This window comes from Dendrobates tinctorius, unplaced genomic scaffold (genome assembly GCF_039654945.1).
Source record: "Dendrobates tinctorius isolate UK_male_01 unplaced genomic scaffold, ASM3965494v1 ptg000089l, whole genome shotgun sequence".
Taxonomy (NCBI): domain Eukaryota; kingdom Metazoa; phylum Chordata; class Amphibia; order Anura; family Dendrobatidae; genus Dendrobates; species Dendrobates tinctorius.
Window position 1 is genome coordinate 16102237 of NW_027361757.1, and position 18845 is coordinate 16121081.

Genomic DNA, 18845 nt, shown 5'->3' on the forward strand with positions numbered 1-18845 from the left:
AAATGTTGGTAACCCTGGTAACATTTCTCCCACTTAACTTCGCATGTACCATTCTGAGAATCGAATCTCCTGGTATCCATAATGTTGCAGACACTACTGTTACATGCTGACACTGGCACTACGAAGGCTCAGGGTATTGTAAGGGAGATAGGAGTCACATAATGTATTAATTTATTACAAATAAATTAGCACCCTGACAAATTCAGCACCATCCGCTCTGGCCAAAGTCACCAGTTCATATTCTTCCCTGTGCTGCCTGTGCACTAACTGTAGGCTCATCCTCCCTGTAGACATCACTTGTCACTCACTACTAGCCTAGGATAACTGGACACAACCCCGTGAAATCACTGTTCAGAGCACACTTGTCTAAGAGCTGCCGGCTGAGTCGTCTTTTACATGTATGTCTGGGTCTGTTTTCTAGCTGGATTTTTTTTTGTGGGGTATTCAAAAAGGCATCACTTTAGCCTCTGAGGTCAGAAATCTAATTCTAAGTAATCACAAGTCTTTGTAGGAAACCTTGCACTAAGGAACCATAAGAGCCATACCTTTAGTTAAAAAAATCTAGTTTTGGAGAAAAAAAAAGTTTCGTTCAACTGCAAATTTCTATGATCAGAGCACCATGGGCAGGGTTAGGCATTCAAGAGCACATACCCTCCGACATTTCGGCCCTCCAACCACATTGTATTGATTGAGGACACAGAATTGCACCTGCCCATAATGTTGCACCTCATTTCCATGTGAACCTAAAGAACGTTTTCTCCAAAACATTCCCACAGATAGTTAAACTAAAATTATAGCTTGTAAGGTAAAATCTCCTACAAAGGCATGCGCTTCATAGAAGGCCAATTTTTGACCTGACAGATTCACTTAAAAAAAAATACTGCACACATTATAAGCCATTGTGTTTCACTAAACAAGCGAACATTATTATGTGAAACAATTAAAATTGATGAACTGAAAATAAAGAGATTTTTATTACCACTAACCTGCAGTAACTCCCGTATAGTTATTTCTTGGTTCTCCTGAATTAATAGATTTGTTTACTTGAAACCATTTCAAGTCTTCTTCATCCAAGGCAATATCACCCCAGAAAGCAGCTGTGGAGACCATGACAAAATAATGATAATTATCTTAGTTACATGTTGGAGAACATACCATGACTGCGATAAAGCTAAAATATGCCACTAAAACACATGCTGAATAGCTGTATGCACAGCTTAGAGATAATATATGTAAATTAGGCACATTCAATACAAAGACGACATAAATATTAGACACAGCTAACACAAGTAATCACAAAATGCAGTTTTTCAATGAAGGTCTTTATTATTAAGTGAAAAAGAAATACAAACCTACAGGGCCCTGTGTGAAAAAGTGATTGCCCCTAAACCTAATATCTGGTTGGGCCACTCTTAGCAGTAATAACTACAATCAAGCGTTTGCGATAACTGGCAATGAGTCTTTTACAACGCTCTGGAGGAATTTTGGCCTACCGTATATACTCGAATATAAGCCGAGATTTTCAGCCCATTTTTTTGGGCTGAAAGTCCCCCTCTCGGAGGGGGAGGGGGGACAGGGGTGTCAGGTCATACTTACCCATCCTGACGCTGTCTCTTGAGCCCCCAGCTTCTCCGCGCTCTCTCTTCCTGCCTTCAGCGGTCACGTGGTACCGCTTATTAAAACTCATGAATATGCGCATATTCATGAGTTTTAATGAGCGGTATCACATAACCGCTGAACGCAGGAAGAGAGAGCGCGGAAAAGCTGGGGGCTCAAGCGACAGCATCAGTACGGGTAAGTATAGCGATACTCACCTGTCATGCGTCCATGGCTGCATGCTGCTGTCTGTCATCGGTCAGTGACTTCAGACAGCAGAGGGCGCGGTGACGTGATTAGTGCGCGCCGTGCCCCCTGCAGTCTGAACGTCACTGACCGATGACGTGGCAGATAGCGGTGAGCAGCCATGGACGCAGGACAGGTATCTGACACCCAGCGACGGAGAGGTGAGTATGTCATTTTTTTTATTTTTATATGCAGCAGCAGCAGCAGCACATGGGGGGAATAATCTAAGGAGCTTCTTATGGGGGCAGTATATGGGGGAACAATCTAAGGAGCTTCTTATGGGGGCAGCATATCGGGGAATAATCTATGGAGCTTCTTATGGGGGCAGTATATGGGGGAACAATATGGCGCTTCTTATGGGGGCAGCATAAGGGGGAATAATCTATGGAGCTTCTTATGGGGGCAGTATATGGGGGAACGATCTATGGAACTTCTTATGGGGGTAGCATATGGGGGAATAATCTATGGAGCTTCTTATGGGGCAGTATATGGGGGAACAATCTATGGAGCTTCTTCTGGGGGCAGCATATGGGGGAATAATCTATGGAGCTTCTTCTGGGGACACCATATGGGGGAATAATCTATGGAGCATTTCCCACCCTAGGCTTATACTCGAGTCATTAAGTTTTCCCAGTTTTTTGTGGCAAAATTAGAGGGGTCGGCTTATACTCGGGTTGGCTTATACTCGAGTATATACGGTACTTATCTTTGCAGAATTGTTGTAATTCAGCCACGTTGGTGGGTTTCCAAGCATGAAACACCTTTAAGGCCGTGCCACAGCATCTCAATCAGATTAAGGTCAGGACTTTGACAAGCCCACTCCAAAGTCTTAATTTTGTTTTTTGTGTTTTGGATCATTGTCCTGCTTCTTAACCCAAGTGCGCTTCCGCTTGAGGTCACAAACAGATGAATGTGAAAAATGAGGATGAATGAACTCATGGAGATCAACATCCAACACTGCACAGACACCATCATATGTTTCTCAACGCTGTGATTCTAGAGCAATGCCCACATCCCTCATGGGAAATATGCAAAAACATGCAAAACACAAGCCGCGGAGACACCATCACATGTTTCTCAATGCAAGCAATGACTAGCCAGGTCTTTCCCCGGGAAGGAACAACCACAGGAAGGGCAGTCACCAATGAAGGAAACCACCTATGCCAAAACATGGTATCCATCCACAGACAGCTGTTTCGGAGAACAAACAGATGAATGGACATTCTCCTTCAGGATTTTTTTTAGACAGCAGAATTCATGGCTCCATTTACCACAGCAAGTCTTCCAGGTCCTGAAGCAGAAAAATAGCCCCAGACCATCACACTAACACCATCATATTTTACTGTTGGTATGATGTTCCTTTTCTGAAATGCTGTGTTACTTCTACGCTAGATGTAATGGGACTTTCACCTTCCAAAAAGTTCAACTTTTGTTTTATGGAAAAACTGAAAGAATCCTTTATGTTCTTATTGTTCAGCAGTGGTATTCATCTTGGAACTCTGCCATATAGGCCATTTTTCCCAGTCTCTTTCTTATGGTGGAATCACTAACACTGTCCTTAGCTGAGGCAAGTGAGGTTTGCAGTTCTTTGGATGTTGTTGTGGAGTCTTTTGTGATCTCTTAGATGAGTCGTCGCTGCACTCTTGGGGTAATTTTGATTGGCCAGTCACTGCTGGGAAGGTTCACCACTGTTCCATGTTTTCGCTATTTGTGGATAATGACTCTCACTGTGATTCGCTGGAGTGCCAAAGCTTGAGAAATGGCTTTATAACTTTTTCCAGACTGATGGATTTCAATTACTTTGCTTATCATTTATTCCAGAATTTCTTTGGATCTGGGCATGACATCTAGCTTTTGAGGAACTTTTGCTCTATTTCACTGTCAGGCAGGTCCGATTTCTTGATTATGAACAGGTGTGGCAGTAATTAGGCCAGCATGTGGCTAGAGAATTTGAACTCAGCTTCCCAAACATGTGATAAACCTCAGTTATGGGGGTAATCACTTTTTTACTCAGGGCTCTGTGGGTTTGGATTTCTTTTTCGCTTAATAATAAAGACCTTCGTTTAAAAACTGCATTCAGTGTTTACTTGTGTTATCTTTGTCTAATATTTAAATTTGTTCGGTAATCTTAAACATTTAAGTGTGACAATTTTTCACGCAATTGTACTTAAGAAAATATGTGTGCACATATATACACGCACGGGATGGTCTCAATATTAAAACAATTGATATCTATCAATCAACATTTATATGTACACAAATAATAAAGGGAAAGTACCACCAAATCTTGGAATGATTGAGTTGCTTCAGTAAAGAAGATCGCCTTTTTCATGACACAGATCCCTTCAGTATTCTAATTAAATCCGGCGAGGAAGAGCACTGTCACTCAGCACTGAGATGAATATTGCACAGTAAGAAGGGAGCTCATACTGAGCATACAACAACCAACACTTTCTCACTAGCCAAGCCCCTGTAATGGACGTTACTGATGACTATGCATTTTTAGGGTGTGGAAAAAGGCTGTGGCACTGACCACAGACTCTGGCCACTGATGACGTCCCATTTGAGTATTCCAGCATGTATAGGGATTCTCAAACATAGTGTTCTCAAAATGGAAATAGGTAAAAATAAATAAATAAGATCAGAGAGGGAAGAGTAGGAACTTTTTAACGAAACCAAACTAGAAACACTACTTTACTATTAAAATAAATAATGAGAGAATTTTAGAAAGTCAGTATTGGTTTTGGACCACCCCTTTAACCCCTTAGTGACAGTGCCAATTTTGTACTTAATGACCAAGCCAATTTTTACAATTCTGATCACTGTCACTTTATGAAGTTATAGCCCTGGAACGCTTCAACGTATCTCACTGATTCTGAGAATGTTTTTTTGTGACATATTGTACTTCATGTTAGTGGTAAAATTTCTTTGATAGGACCTGCATCTATTTATGAAAAAAAAGGAAATTTGTCAAAAATTTTGAAAATTTTCAAACTTTTAATTTTTGTGCCCTCAAATCTGAAAGTCATATCGCACAAATAGTTAATAAATAACATTTCCCACATGTCTACTTCACATCACCACAATTTAGGAAACATTTTTTTTTGTTAGAACGTTATAAGAGTTAAAAGTTGTCCAGCAATTTCTCATTTTTCCAACAAAATTTACAAAACCATTTTTTTAGGGACCACCTCACATTTGAAGTGAGTTTTGGGGGTCAATATGACATAAAATACCCAAAACTTACACTATTCTAAAAACTGCACCCCTCAAGGTTCTCAAAACCCACATTCAAGAAGTTTATTAACACTTCAGATGCTTCACGAGAACTAAAGCTATGTGGAAGGAAAAAATTAACATTTTACTTTTTTCACAAAAAAATAACTTTAGACCCAAACTTTATTTCCACAAGGGTAACACGAGAACATGGACCACAAAATTTGTTGTGCAATTTCTCTTGAGTACACCGGGAAAGCCAATATTTGTGCACATGGCAAGGCTCAGAAGGAAGGGAACACTGTTTGACTTTTTGAACCCAAAATTCTCTGGAATCAATAGCAGGCGCCATGTCACGTTTGGAGACCCCCTAATGTACCTAAACATTGACAACCCCCTAATTCTAAATCCAACTATAACACAGCCCTACCCCTGACCCAATCCCAACCCTAACCCTAATCCCAACCCCAACACAACCCTAACTCCAACACAACAAGTCTAACTCCAACACCACAACCCTAACCCCAACCGTAACCCCAACACCAAACCAGAACCCCAACACAACCCTAACCCTAGGCCCAACCCTACCCCTAGCTCAACCCTAACCTTACCCCCAACCCTAACCCTAGCCCCAACCCTAACCCTAATCCCAACCCTAATGGAAAAATGGAAATAAATTTTTTTTATTTTATTTTTAGCTAACTAAGGGGGTGATAAAAGAGGTTTGATTTACATTTTTTTTATTTTGATCACCGTGATGGGGTCCATCACAGTGATGTGATCAAAAAGAACAAATAGGAGAAATCTTGTATTGTTGCCGGGTGACGGACGGCAGATCTCAGCGTGCGCACCATTTTCTTCCGGGAAGAGTCGGAGGGACCGAAGGACACCGGAGGTCCTTGGGGGGGTGCTCGGGGTACCCCATTTCTCTATCTTCTGATGTGCTAGATCATATCAGAGGAGAGAGAAATAAATGGAAAATAGGACTTCTTTTTTTGCAGTCACAACATTGGGGACGCTAAAAAAACCAACAGAGTCATGGCGTATCAGCGGTCAGTAAGGGGTTAATACAGAAGAAAAACAATCACACGTTTTCCATCAGTACATATGCCAAGGTCCATTATTGGCTGTGACTGGTGTGTATATCAGTGGTACATGTACACTTTGCACATACCTTGTGGTACCAATACATACAGTAGGAAGGGTTTCTACATACAGTCATGGACGAAAGTGTTGACACTCTTGAAATTGTTCCAGATAAGGAAGTTTGTCTCCTACAAAATTATTGCAATTACATATGATTTGTTGTCCACATTTATTTCCTTTGTGTGTACTGGAAGAACACTAAAAAACGGGAAAAAAGTAAAATTGGACATAATTTCACACAAAACCCCCAAAACGGGCCAAACATAATTGTTGGCAACCTCAACTTAATATTTAATTGCACACTCTTTGAAATAAAATAGCGGCAATCAAATCGCTTCCTATCTGCCAACTGCAATTTTACGATCTCTCCACAGGTGTTCAATAGGATTTAGATCCGGACTTATTTCTGCCACTTCAGGACTGTCCAGTGCTTTGTTTCCATCCATTTTTGGGTGCTTTTTGAAGTATGTTTGGGATCATTGTCCTGCTGGAAAATCCATGACCTACGACACAAGCCCAACTTGACACTGGGCACTAAATTTCGACCCAAAACAAGTTGGCAATCTCCAGACTTCAGATTTCATGATGCCTTGTACAAAGTCAAAGCACCTAGTACCAAAGGCAGCAAAACAACCCCAAAACGTATTTGAACCTCCAATATTTGACTGTAGGTAGTGTTTTTTTCTTTGTAGGCCTCATTCTCTTTTCGGTAAACAGTAAAAATGATGTGCTTTACCAAAAAGCTCTATCTTGGTGACATCTGTCCACAAGACACTTTCCCTGAAGGATTTTGGCTTACATACATATATTTTGACAAACTACAGTCTAAATTTTTTAGGTCTCTGTCAGCAGTGGGGCCTTCCTGGGTCTTCTTCCATAGATTTTCATTTAATTCAAATGTCAACAGATAGTTTGTGCTGATACTGATGCACCATAAGCTTGCAGGACACTCTGAATTTCTTTGGAGCTTAAGTGAGGTTGCTTATCCACCATCTGACTATGCTGCGTTGCAACCTTTCAGCAATTTTTCTCTGTTGTCCATGTCCAGGGAGATTAGCTACCATGGGTTGTAAACTTCTTGACTATGTTGCGCACCGTGGACAAAGAAACATCAAGAACTCTGGAGATGGACTTATAACTTTCAGATTGTTGATATTTTTCAACAATTTTGGTTCCCAAGTCCTCAGACAGTTCTCTTGTCAACTTTCTGTTCTCCGTGGTTAGTGTTACAGAGACACACAATGCAAAGATTGAGTCAACTTTTCCCCTTTTTATTTGGGTTCAAATGTGATCTTCATATTGTTCACAACTCTTACTTGCAACAGGTGAGATTAAAAGAGCATCGCGTGCTTTAAACAGTTGTTTACTCTTAATTTTGAAAGGTGTCAACAATTTTGTCCAGTCCATTTTTTGGGTTGTTCCAATTCACAAAAGGAAATCGATATGTATATATCAAAAGATGTGTAATTGCAATAATTTTCTGGGAGAAACACCGTACTTCATTTTCTGGGACAATTTCAAAGGTGCCAACACATTCAGTCATAAATGTACTTGATTGTAGTGTAGACTACTATGAATGCTTGAATTATCACGGTTGTTTCTCTACAAGGAAATGAGTAGAGACAGAGGTAGTGCCAAATTATTGGACCATCATAATAATAATTTTATTTTTATAGAGCTAACATATTCAAAAGCACTTTACAATTAAACTGGGACATCTACTGACAAAAAAAAACATTACAAAGTAACAATAGTTACAGGCGGAGTGAGGACCGGGGGGGACACAATAAGTAGAAGGTACTTGTCATGTATGGTCCTGTATGGTCCTGTATGGTCCAGCCATTTTTACATTAAATAGGGGTTTGTCAAATAAGCTGCATGATCCAGTCACCAGCCAGTATGTGTCTAAGTACAGATACCAAGTGATATTGGGTGCATGGAGGCAATGGAGACAGATGAATAAGAGGGACCAGATTCTGAGGAAAATTTAGAAAATGGGAACACGGAAGAGTTATATTAGTGAAGTGAGGTGATAGGCCTGCCAGAAGGCATGTTTTTAAAACATGTTTAAAAATGTGGGGGGCGGGGTATTATTCATATCCGGGGTAGTGCATTCCAGAAAAATGACGCAGGACGAGACAAATTTTTTTAACCTTTGTAAAGATGCTGTGCTTCTGAATTCCTTTTGGTATTTTATGGCCCCAATACATCAAAGTTTTTTAAGTCTAGCGTTAAAAAAAAAAACATGCAATGAGGCTGTGCAAAAAAATGTGTATTTTATCTTGTCTTTACCCCATCTTCTCCCAGCTACGACAAAGTGGGCAAAGATTAGGTGGGATGGTGTATGGTGACTCCTACTCAGCAAATTCATGATGAGCTGTGGAGTTTATTACACCACAAATCTTACTCCAGTCTCAGATTTGTAGCAAGGTGAACACTGAGGAGAATGCCGCGCCTGAATCATTAAGAGGTGTGCGCCTCTTAATGAATCGGGAGTTCGCACTTCATCCCACCCCCTCATCAACCAGGGTGTGAAGAATGCTTGTCTTAAAGAGGGGGTGTGTTGGGAGTCAGATGATCCTTTTTAAGAGTGTGGTGCATCTTAATAAATCAGGAGTGTCTGACAAGTGGTATGCACGGCCGTTCGTCTCGTAACCAATCCTACTTCAGTCAGGGACTGGAGAAAGATGTCTGGAGTGAGGAACACCAGTGCTCGTCAAGAATTAGATGAGCTATGGCATTACATCCCTGTCGCGCCCCCATCCCGCCCCAACTTCAACCATTTTTATGGAGCTAAATGAAACTGAACAGGCCAAAAGCCACAAAATTTTTGCGCAACTCTGTTGCACAAAAAATCTATGACTTTCAAAAAGATTTATGCCAGAATTCTGCCATAATTGCTTTGCTGAATTTGGCCTATAAGTACAATATATTTATACATACACTAACAATGTATTTTGGCTACTTTAACAGATACATGCTTTTGTGCTATATCAAAGTCATCTACAGCTGTAATCATAATTCCTTAGCCTACCTAGTTCTATCAGCCTAGCATTCACTGCTTGCTTATTGACCACATACAGTTAATTAGGGCAACTTGTGTTCTGAGAGGTTTAGCCTTTACACTAGAAATAGTACAGAAGAGCTCTCCCAGAACGCAGAAAAGCATGCAGAGCCAACCAATCATAACAGAACTACATGATGACTTAATGCATTAGTCAGTATGGAAATCAGGACCACAAAAGCAAAATATAAATACATACAATTATTAAAAAAAAGTTGTTGCAATAAGGTGAATATTAACAAATTAATCATTTTAGCTCTTGCAGAGAGCCTTGAAACTTTGCTTGTATACATCGCAGTGGCCCTTCTGTCAGGGAGACCATAAATAAATCTGCAAGTAGTTATAATAAGCTTTCTAGAATCATAAGAAATTATAGTTTTATTATTTTATGCAGATCTCCAAACTGTGACCAATTTTGTTAACATTTTCACCCTGTAATTCCGCATTTGTTTACATTGGATACAAACACAAATTTCTCCAAATACTAAATTTTATTTGGAATGAAATGTACTGGAGCAGTGTTATTTCAGCTGATACTACAGCTGGAGTTAACCCAAATAGTTTCTGGAAAAACTTTCACATAAAACTTAATTCAACTCATTCATTCAAAACCATGGAAATAAATGGGACAACGGAATCTTCGCCACTACTTATGCCCCTACTGCCAAAGTCAACATCTCAATAAAGTACCTTGTAATGCTGTCATGCCGTTTACATTGACCTTATTTAGTAATCATTAAACGGAATTTACCAGGGGGTCCACAGTGACCCACATGCTATTAAGAAAAGGTTTTATCCTGATCTACAGAAACAGCTATAATGTACAAGGTATAAGGATTATATGGTATACTTGTCAGATGGCATTTAATTCTACATTATCTTATGACAGTAACAAAATAACTAGTGATTGGCAGACCTGTGGAAATTTGGATTCTGGTACCAGACCTGAACTTTAGTGTAAAGTTCGGTTCAGGTACCAGAACTTTACCCAAACTTGAACCAGGATCCGAATCACTTTCAAAACAATGGAGACCCAAACTTTGCATCCAGAAAAAAAATCTCTCTCTCTCTGCAACAGACTTCCCCTGACTTTAAAATGGACTTCCAGGAAAAGTCTGTGTTCGGCATTTAGCGCCAGACACTGACCTTTAAGTTTTGGGATCGCTCATCTCAAAAATAATGTATAGGATTTTTTTAATCCAATAAAGCTTGAATAGTGATTTCATCAAATTAAAGGGGTTGTTTGGGCTTTTCACATAATCTCAGTACATATCTGGGCTGCAGAATTATGACAATAAGTAATTTACTTTCTGTCACTAGTTTGCACGGTTTTCTAGATATTCTGAACAGAACGTCCAAGGGGGGGGGTGTTATGGCATTGAAATGAGAACTAGTCGTAACCTCCTACTCTACTCCAAACATGCCCTCTATAGCAACAACCCCACCCTCCATAGCTACAGGCCCTCCCCGTCCACATGAAGAAGCCTATCCCTCCTCACACAGTAATGAATTCTTCCCCTCCAGCAGCCTCAGTGCAGAGAGCAGAGAGCAGCTCCTCCCCCAGACACACACAGTTATCTATGGAAAGTGAAACCAGTGAGGAGGAGGGAAAATCGTCCTGTATTCTAATCTGCACAGGGGATGGCAGTCACTGATGTAATCTGTTTTGTGACAAAGCCTCTGCTGTATGAATGAGACAGCTCTGTGTCACTGATGTCTTCACACAGCAGCAGATTTGGTGCAGTGTATGTGTGAAGCTCCACCAAAGTCCCAGCAAGCTCCAGTGACCAGCACCGCCTACTGCCCACTCATTGGCTTGCAGTAAACTGCACCAGCACTCATCTTTATCATCATTCCAGCACTGGAAACACAGGAGTGATCCTGTATTTGTGAAAGCAGCACAATACATACATACATACACCCCCCAACACTTCACAGTTACAGCTGCTGATTGGACAGGCTGCTCCCATCAGTATTTGTGTCATTAGAGACACAGTTCTCACACATACACTGCACCAAATCTGCTGCTGTGTGAAGACATCAGTGACACAGAGCTGTCTCTTTCACACAGCAGAGGCTTTGTCACACAACAGATTACATCAGTGACTGCCATCCCCTGTGCAGATTAGAATCCAGGACGATTTTCCCTCCTCCTCACTGGTTTCACTTTCCATAGATATAGATCACTGTTCAGTGTGTGTCTGGGGAAGGAGCAGCTGCTCTCTGCACTGAGGCTGCTGGAGGGGGAGGATTTGTTACTGTGTGAGGAGGGATAGGCTTCTTCATGTGGACGGGGAGGGCCTGTAGCTATGGAGGGTGGGGTTGTTGCTATAGAGGGCATGTTTGGAGTAGAGTAGGAGGTTATGACCAGTTCTCATTTCAATGCCATAACACACCCCCCTTGGACGTTCTGTTCAGAATATCTAGAAAACCGTGCAAACTAGTGACAGAAAGTAAATTACTTATTGTCATAATTCTGCAGCCCAGATATGTACTGATGATGTGAAAAGCGCGGACAACCCCTTTAAGGAAATGAAGATCACTAAACTAAGGATGAATTCACAAATTACATATTTGTTGTGAAATTTTGCTCGTGAAATCAGCATTGAAATTCTGCAACAAAGTACAGTAAAATGTTAGTGAATTAACGGGGATCCAAAAAAAAACAACCTATTTACTCGCAGCATGCACAATTTCTTGTGAAAAAGCTGCAGATGTCATTAATTACAAATGGAGATAAGCAGAACAATCCGCACAGATCCCTGCCAATTCGAACACGGATTTGAGTTGCCATTTCACACATTGCTGAAGTGTATGGTGATACATAGGAAGGTGCTGTAGCTGTATAGTCACTCATTGTCTGTGAATTGATCTGTGATATACGGAAAGTAACAGCACCTTAGTAACAAACATTTATTTATTCTTCACACCTTGCATTGGAAGATGAGTAAGCCATACATAATTATTGTTTTGTTTTTTTTAATAAAAGTCAAAAGAAAAATCTCCCATCATCTAGAAATTTAGACATGGCTCACAAAGCATGCATGTTCTAAAAACACACACACACATATATATATATATATATATATATATATATTTGTGCAATAGTTTGTGAAAACAGAAGCTTAATTCTACACCCACAAGATCCATTTTTACACCTGTAAATTTCATTTTTGATTCGAGATTTTCAGGCCAGATTCACAAAGTATTTTTTTTATGTTGTGTGGCAAGGCTAAGTTCTGATGAGTGTATGAAAAATTGTCCATTTTCACTTGTAAAATAAAAAAAAATAGATTGACCTTTGTAATGCTTTGTGTATATATTGGTCATGTATTTAGGTAATCAATTTTTTACATCCAGATGACATCCATTCTTTTACAAAATTAAAAATAAAGAAAAAAATAAAAGGCACAATTCATTTTTCTTTGAAATGTTTGCAATTGTACTGTAAGGGCGTGTGCACACACTGCGGATTGTCCTGTGGAATTTTCTGCATGGATTTGTGCAAATCCGCAGGTAAAACCGCAGGTCAAAAGACCTGCGGTTTATCTGCAGATTTTCTGCGGTTTGACACCTGCCATGGAGCATGTGCCAAACCGCAGCGGAATCCACTCACAAAGAATTGACATGCTGCGGTTTTGAAACCGCAGCAAATCCGCGTGGAAAATTCCACAGTGTGCACTGCGGATTTCTATTTCCATTGATTATAATGGCACTGTACATCGCAGCAGGAACTGCTGTGGATCTACAGGACCAAAACTGCTGCGTATCTGCAGCAGAATCCGCAGCGTGTGCACACAACCTTAAATACAGATGCAATACTGATGGTGTAAATATTGCACACTTTTTTTTGCATCATTGAACTGTATAGGCGAGTCTCATCTGAAAGATGAATGATAACTAGCACATGCTCCCATTTTCTTCCTGTCACAGACAGCAAGACCATGAGGATCACTCCACTTTCTCCCAGTTCAGTTTAGATTCATCTTCTGACGAAGAAAATTTGATGAAGGGCCCGCTGCATCTCTCTATACTCAATTAATACCTTCATATATAGTTATCAGCTTTTTTTAAATGTTGTTATTTATTTTTTTTATGTGTTTTGTCTCACGATTCAACCTCTAGCACGTAAGGCAGGATTTTTATGACTTTGTGGTATACTTCCTTACAGGCATATTGTACATCTTTATATACCAGGACATCTCTCTCTCTCTCTGTATATATATATATATATATATATATATATATATATAATTCTTACAGACTTACTAAAAGCAATGTTTTTTTCTCCATTATCCATAAACAAAATGTGAATACAATTGTAACTTTGTGTTGGGAAAATAGCACTCAATAAAATTACAGCTTGACTAGCAAAAAGGAACTATGAAAACATTCTCATCACAATTCTGATGAAAAAGCTTTGAAAAGTCACAACATTTTGGCACAACTCAATGCCAAGCCAAAATTTTGCAGTTTTTCACGCCGGTTTCTCCCAGCTTTGCCAAAATTGGATGAGACACCACAGCTTGTCTAATTCATGATGAGAAATCTCACTCAGCAGACGATCCAGATTCATGCAGAGGCGTGCCGTTCTTCATGAATAAGGAGCGCCTGACTCCCAGTTCGCTCATTCATCAAGGTATGGACAACGCCGATCTTGATGAATCGGGCTCAAAGTCTAAATAGAGAAGCTTACGTAAAAAGAAGGCGTGGCTGTTACAACTATAAATGAATGAACAAAAGTATTGTATTTATTCTAGTCTGCATACTTTGAACTACATTGCTCTAAACGCATACTTTTCAACGTTTTGCTGAATAGGTCACTGTAGTCCATGATTTGTTTTTGTCCTATTTTAACCAATTAATAAGGAATTTTTACTCACACATGTGCTGGATTGAGTTTTGGTGTCTCCCAGGATTCTGGATTCTTCTTCCTTCTTTCTAGTTTCACCTACGGGCTGGCAGGTTCCTTGCACTGTGCACGAGTGGGACGCCTAATGAATTATATTGGTGAGCTACATCCTTTTTTTTGTTGGGCATATTTGTACTAAGTTTGTGAGGACAAAAAGTGTAAGATGCACATTTTATTATATTGTGTCTAATGTGAATATGTATGTAAATGTGCATTAGTTTATATAGGTGAGGTGTGACGGATGGGGGCCCAGACACAAGCTCTGCACAGAGGCCCTTCACTGTCAATATTGGTCTCAGAACCAGGCGCACGGGATTTCACCATTTTCACATAAACCAAACAAACAGTTATAGAGTTGGCGCTCATGCAGATGTCAGTTTTTCTTGTACGAGTGCCATCAGTGTTTTTCACAAATAACACTTGTACCTATTATAGTCTATGGCAGAGCTGGGCAAACTGCAGCCCTCAGGTCACATCCGAAATTCTGGCTGTTCCAGTCCAGCACGTAAACTGAGATAGCTGGAGGACTGAAACAGTGGCCCATGGTCTGCCACTGCCCACTACCACTGCTATCCTCATCCTCGGGATGCAGACAGCAGTGAATACATTGATGGATGATGGAGCTGCTGGCTCTGTCTTCCACCAATCAGCATGAGACAGCAGTCACGATGACTTCATTTCATTGCGTCAACTGTGCACTGTGGCGAGACAATGTATCACATCGGAGAGAGCAGAGCATCGGGGGCACTGCAGTGAGGCAAGTGTGTTGTTCCTTTATTTTTATGTGTATGGGATGTTTGCTTGTATATAGGAAGCTATGAGGGGTCTGATGTTGTATATTAATTAGAGGATATGTGGGGGCTGATGCTGTGGGCGCTCATGCTGTATATAGGAGGTTATGTGGGAGCTCATACTATATATGGGAGGCTAAGTTGTGGCTCATACCGTATACAGGGAGCTATGCAATGGCTCATATTGTTTATAGAGAAGTTATGTGGGGCTCATGCTCTATACAGGGGGCTATGTTGGGGTTCACACTGTATATAGAAGGGTTATGTGGGGCCCATATTGTATATAGGATGCTATGTGGGAGGCTCATACTGTATATATAACATTTGTGAGCTCTGCATTTTTCACCAACTGTTTGATAGAAGCAAATCTGAGCAATCTTTGACACTAAAGACTGACCCTCTGACACTCTGCTCAAAAACACTGATGAACCTAAAACCATTTTAATGCGTACAAGAAAAAATCGCTGACATGTGAAGGAGCCCATACTGTGTGCTCCCCATACGCTATCGAAACTGCAGTATGCCCTATTTCCAGATGATTTGTGGCTTCGCCAACTACCCACCAAAAGCATAAGGGTACGCGCACACGTTGCAGATTCACCTATGGAATTTTCTGCAAAGAATCTGAATCTCTTGGCAGAAAACGCAGGTAAAAATCCGCACGGATTTGATGAGGATTTTCATGCGTTTTTTTCATGTGGATTTGTATGCATTTTTGTAAGCTAAATAAAGATATGGTTTTTAACAAAAAAAAAAATTGTGATGTCATTTCTTTGTCCAACCTCTTCTCTATCTATATATCTATAGATATATCTATCTGTCTATCAATATATCTATCTACTGTATATATCTATAGATATATCTATCTATCGATAGATAGATACATCTATAGATAGATAGATATATCGATAGACAGATATATCTATAGATAAATACAGTAAGGTCCATATATATTTGGACAGAGACATTTTTCTAATTTTGGTTCTACAGTAGACATTACCACAATGAATTTTAAACAAAACAATTCAGATGCAGTTGAAGTACAGACTTTCAGCTTTCATTTGAGGATATCCACATTAAAATTGGATGAAGGGTTTAGGAGTTTCAGCTCCTTAACATGTGCCACCCTGTTTTTAAAGGGACCAAAAGTAATAGGACAGATTAAATAATAGTAAATAAAAAGTTCATTTCTAGTACTTGGTTGAAAACCCTTTGTTGGCAATGACTGCCTGAAGTCTTCAACTCATGGACATCACCAGACGCTTTGTTTCCTCCTTTTTGATGCTCTGCCAGGCCTTCACTGCGGTGGTTTTCAGTTGCTGTTTGTTTGTGGGCCTTTCTGTCTGAAGTTTAGTCTTTAACAAGTGAAATGCATGCTCAATTGGGTTGAGATCAGGTGACTGACTTGGCCATTCAAGAATATTCCACTTCTTTGCTTTAATAAACTCCTGGGTTGCTTTGGCTTTATGTCTTGGGTCATTGTCCATCTGTAGTATGAAACGACGACCAATCAGTTTGGCTGCATTTGGCTGGATCTGAGCACACAGTATGGCTCTGAATACCTCAGAATTCATTCGGCTGCTCTGTCCTGTGTCACATCATCAATAAACACTAGTGACCCAATGCCACTGGCAGCCATGCATGCCCAAGCCATCACACTGCCTTCGCCGTGTTTTACAGATGATGTGGTATGCTTTGGATCATGAGCTGTACCACTCCTTCGCCATACTTTTCTCTTTCCATCATTCTGGTAGAGGTTGATCTTGGTTTCATATGTCCAAAGAATGTTCTTCCAGAACTATGGTGGCTTTTTTAGATGTTTTCTAGCAAAGTCCAGTCTAGACTTTTGATTCTTGATGCTTATGAGTGGCTTGCACTGTGCAGTGAAACCTCTGTATTTATTTTCATGCAGTCTTCTCTTTATGGTAGATTTGGATATTGATACACCTACCTCCTGGAGAGTGTTGTTCACTTGGTTGGCTGTTGTGAATGGGTTTCTCTTCACCATGGAGATTATTCTGCGATCATCCACCACTGTTGTCTTCCGTGGCGCCCAGGTCTTTTTGCATTGAAGAGTTCACCAGTGCCTTCTTTCTTTTTCAGGATGCACCAAACTATAGATTTTGCCACTCCTAGTGTTGTAGCAATTTCTCGGATGGGTTTTTTCTGTTTTTGCAGCTTAACCCCTTCACGACCTTTGACGCCACGTAGGCGTCATGTAAAGTCGTGTCAGAACGACCCATGACGCCTATGTGGCGTCATGACTTTAAAGCCCCCCTGCGGGTCGGGGGACCTAGGTCACTGAAAGGTCACCCGACCCGCAGATACAGGGGGCTTTGTTCTTCGCCACAGGGGGCGTGGCTTCGCCCCCACGTGGCTACGATCGCTCTGATTGGCTGTTAAAAGTGAAACAGCCAATCAGAGCGATAGTAATATTTCATCAATGAAAATTGATGAAATATTACAATCCAGCCATGGCCGATGCTGCTGTATCATCGGACATGGCTGGAGACACCGATTCCACCCCCCCCCCACCGGCGATCGCCCCCCCGCAACTGAATGACGGCGGCGATCTGCCGCCGCTGTCATCATCTGCCCCCCTCCCATTCCCTCTGCTCCCCGCCAGATTCCGATAACCCCATCACCCCCTCTCACCTCCCCCGGCACCTTCTATGTCCCCCTGTCGCTCCCGGTGTCCGGCGGGTCCGGTTCATGGGCGCCGCCATCTTAGAAAATGGCGGGCGCATGCGCAGTGCGCCCGCCCGAATTTGCCGGCTGCAGATTCCATTCTTTCATTTTGATCACTCTCACAGTGATCAAAATGAAAGAAAAAGTAAATAAACCCCCCCGATTATCACCCCCATAGGTAGGCAGAACTAATAAAATAAAGAAAATATTTTTATTTTTCCATTAGGGTTAGGGTTAGGGTTGAAAAGGGGGTTAGGGTTAGGGTTGAAAAGAGGGTTAGGGTTAGGGTTGAAGAGAGGGTTAGGGTTGAAAAGAGGGTTAGGGTTGAAAAGAGGGTTAGGGCTAGGGTTGGAAAGAGGGTTAGGGTTGGAAAGAGGGTTAGGGTTGGAAAGAGGGTTAGGGTTAGGGTTGGAAAGAGGGTTAGGGTTGGAAAGAGGGTTAGGGTTAGGGTTGGAAAGAGGGTTAGGGTTAGGATTGGAAAGAGGGTTAGGGTTGAATTAGGGTTAGGGTTGGAATTAGGGTTAGGGTTGGAATTAGGGTTAGAATTAGGGTTAGGGTTGGAATTAGGGTTAGCGTTGGAATTAGGGTTAGGCTTGTGGTTAGGGATGTGTTAGGGTTAGGGCTGTGGTTAGGGGTGTGTTGGGGTTAGGGTTGGAGTTAGAATTGAGGGGTTTCCACTGTTTAGGCACATCAGGGGGGTCGCCAAACGCGACATGGTGCAACCATTGATTCCAGCCAATTTTGCGCTCAAAAAGTCAAACGGTGCTCCCTCCCTTCCAAGCCCTGACGTGTGCCCAAACAGTGGTTTACCCCAACATATGAGGTATCAGCGTACTCAGGAAAAATTGCACAACAACTTTTGGGGACTAATTTCTCGTGTTACCCTTGGGAAAATAAAAAATTGGGGGCTAAAAAATTATTTTTGTGGAAAAAAATGATTTTTTCATTTTCACGTCTCTGCATTATAAACTTCTGTGAAGCACTTGGGGGGTTCAAAGTGCTCACAACACATCTTACATACGTTCCTTGGAAGGTCTAGCTTCCAAAATGGGGTCACTTGTGGGGGGTTTCCACTGTTTAGGCACATCAGGGGCTCTGCAAACGTAATGACGACCGCAGACTATTCCATCAAAGTCTGTATTTCAAAACGTCACTACTTCCATTCCGAGCCTTGACGTGTGCCCAA

At 41.1% G+C, this 18845-nt stretch overlaps 1 protein-coding gene across 1 annotated transcript in view; it reads right to left on the reverse strand.

Annotated features, from left to right (window-relative positions):
* TLL2 (tolloid like 2) overlaps positions 1-18845 on the reverse strand; it is a 337545-nt gene that overhangs the window by 188180 nt on the left and 130520 nt on the right. The window contains exon 2 of the mRNA XM_073585855.1: positions 987-1097. Within this exon, the coding sequence (XP_073441956.1) occupies positions 987-1097 (111 nt within the window). The remainder of the gene's footprint in view (positions 1-986; positions 1098-18845) is intronic.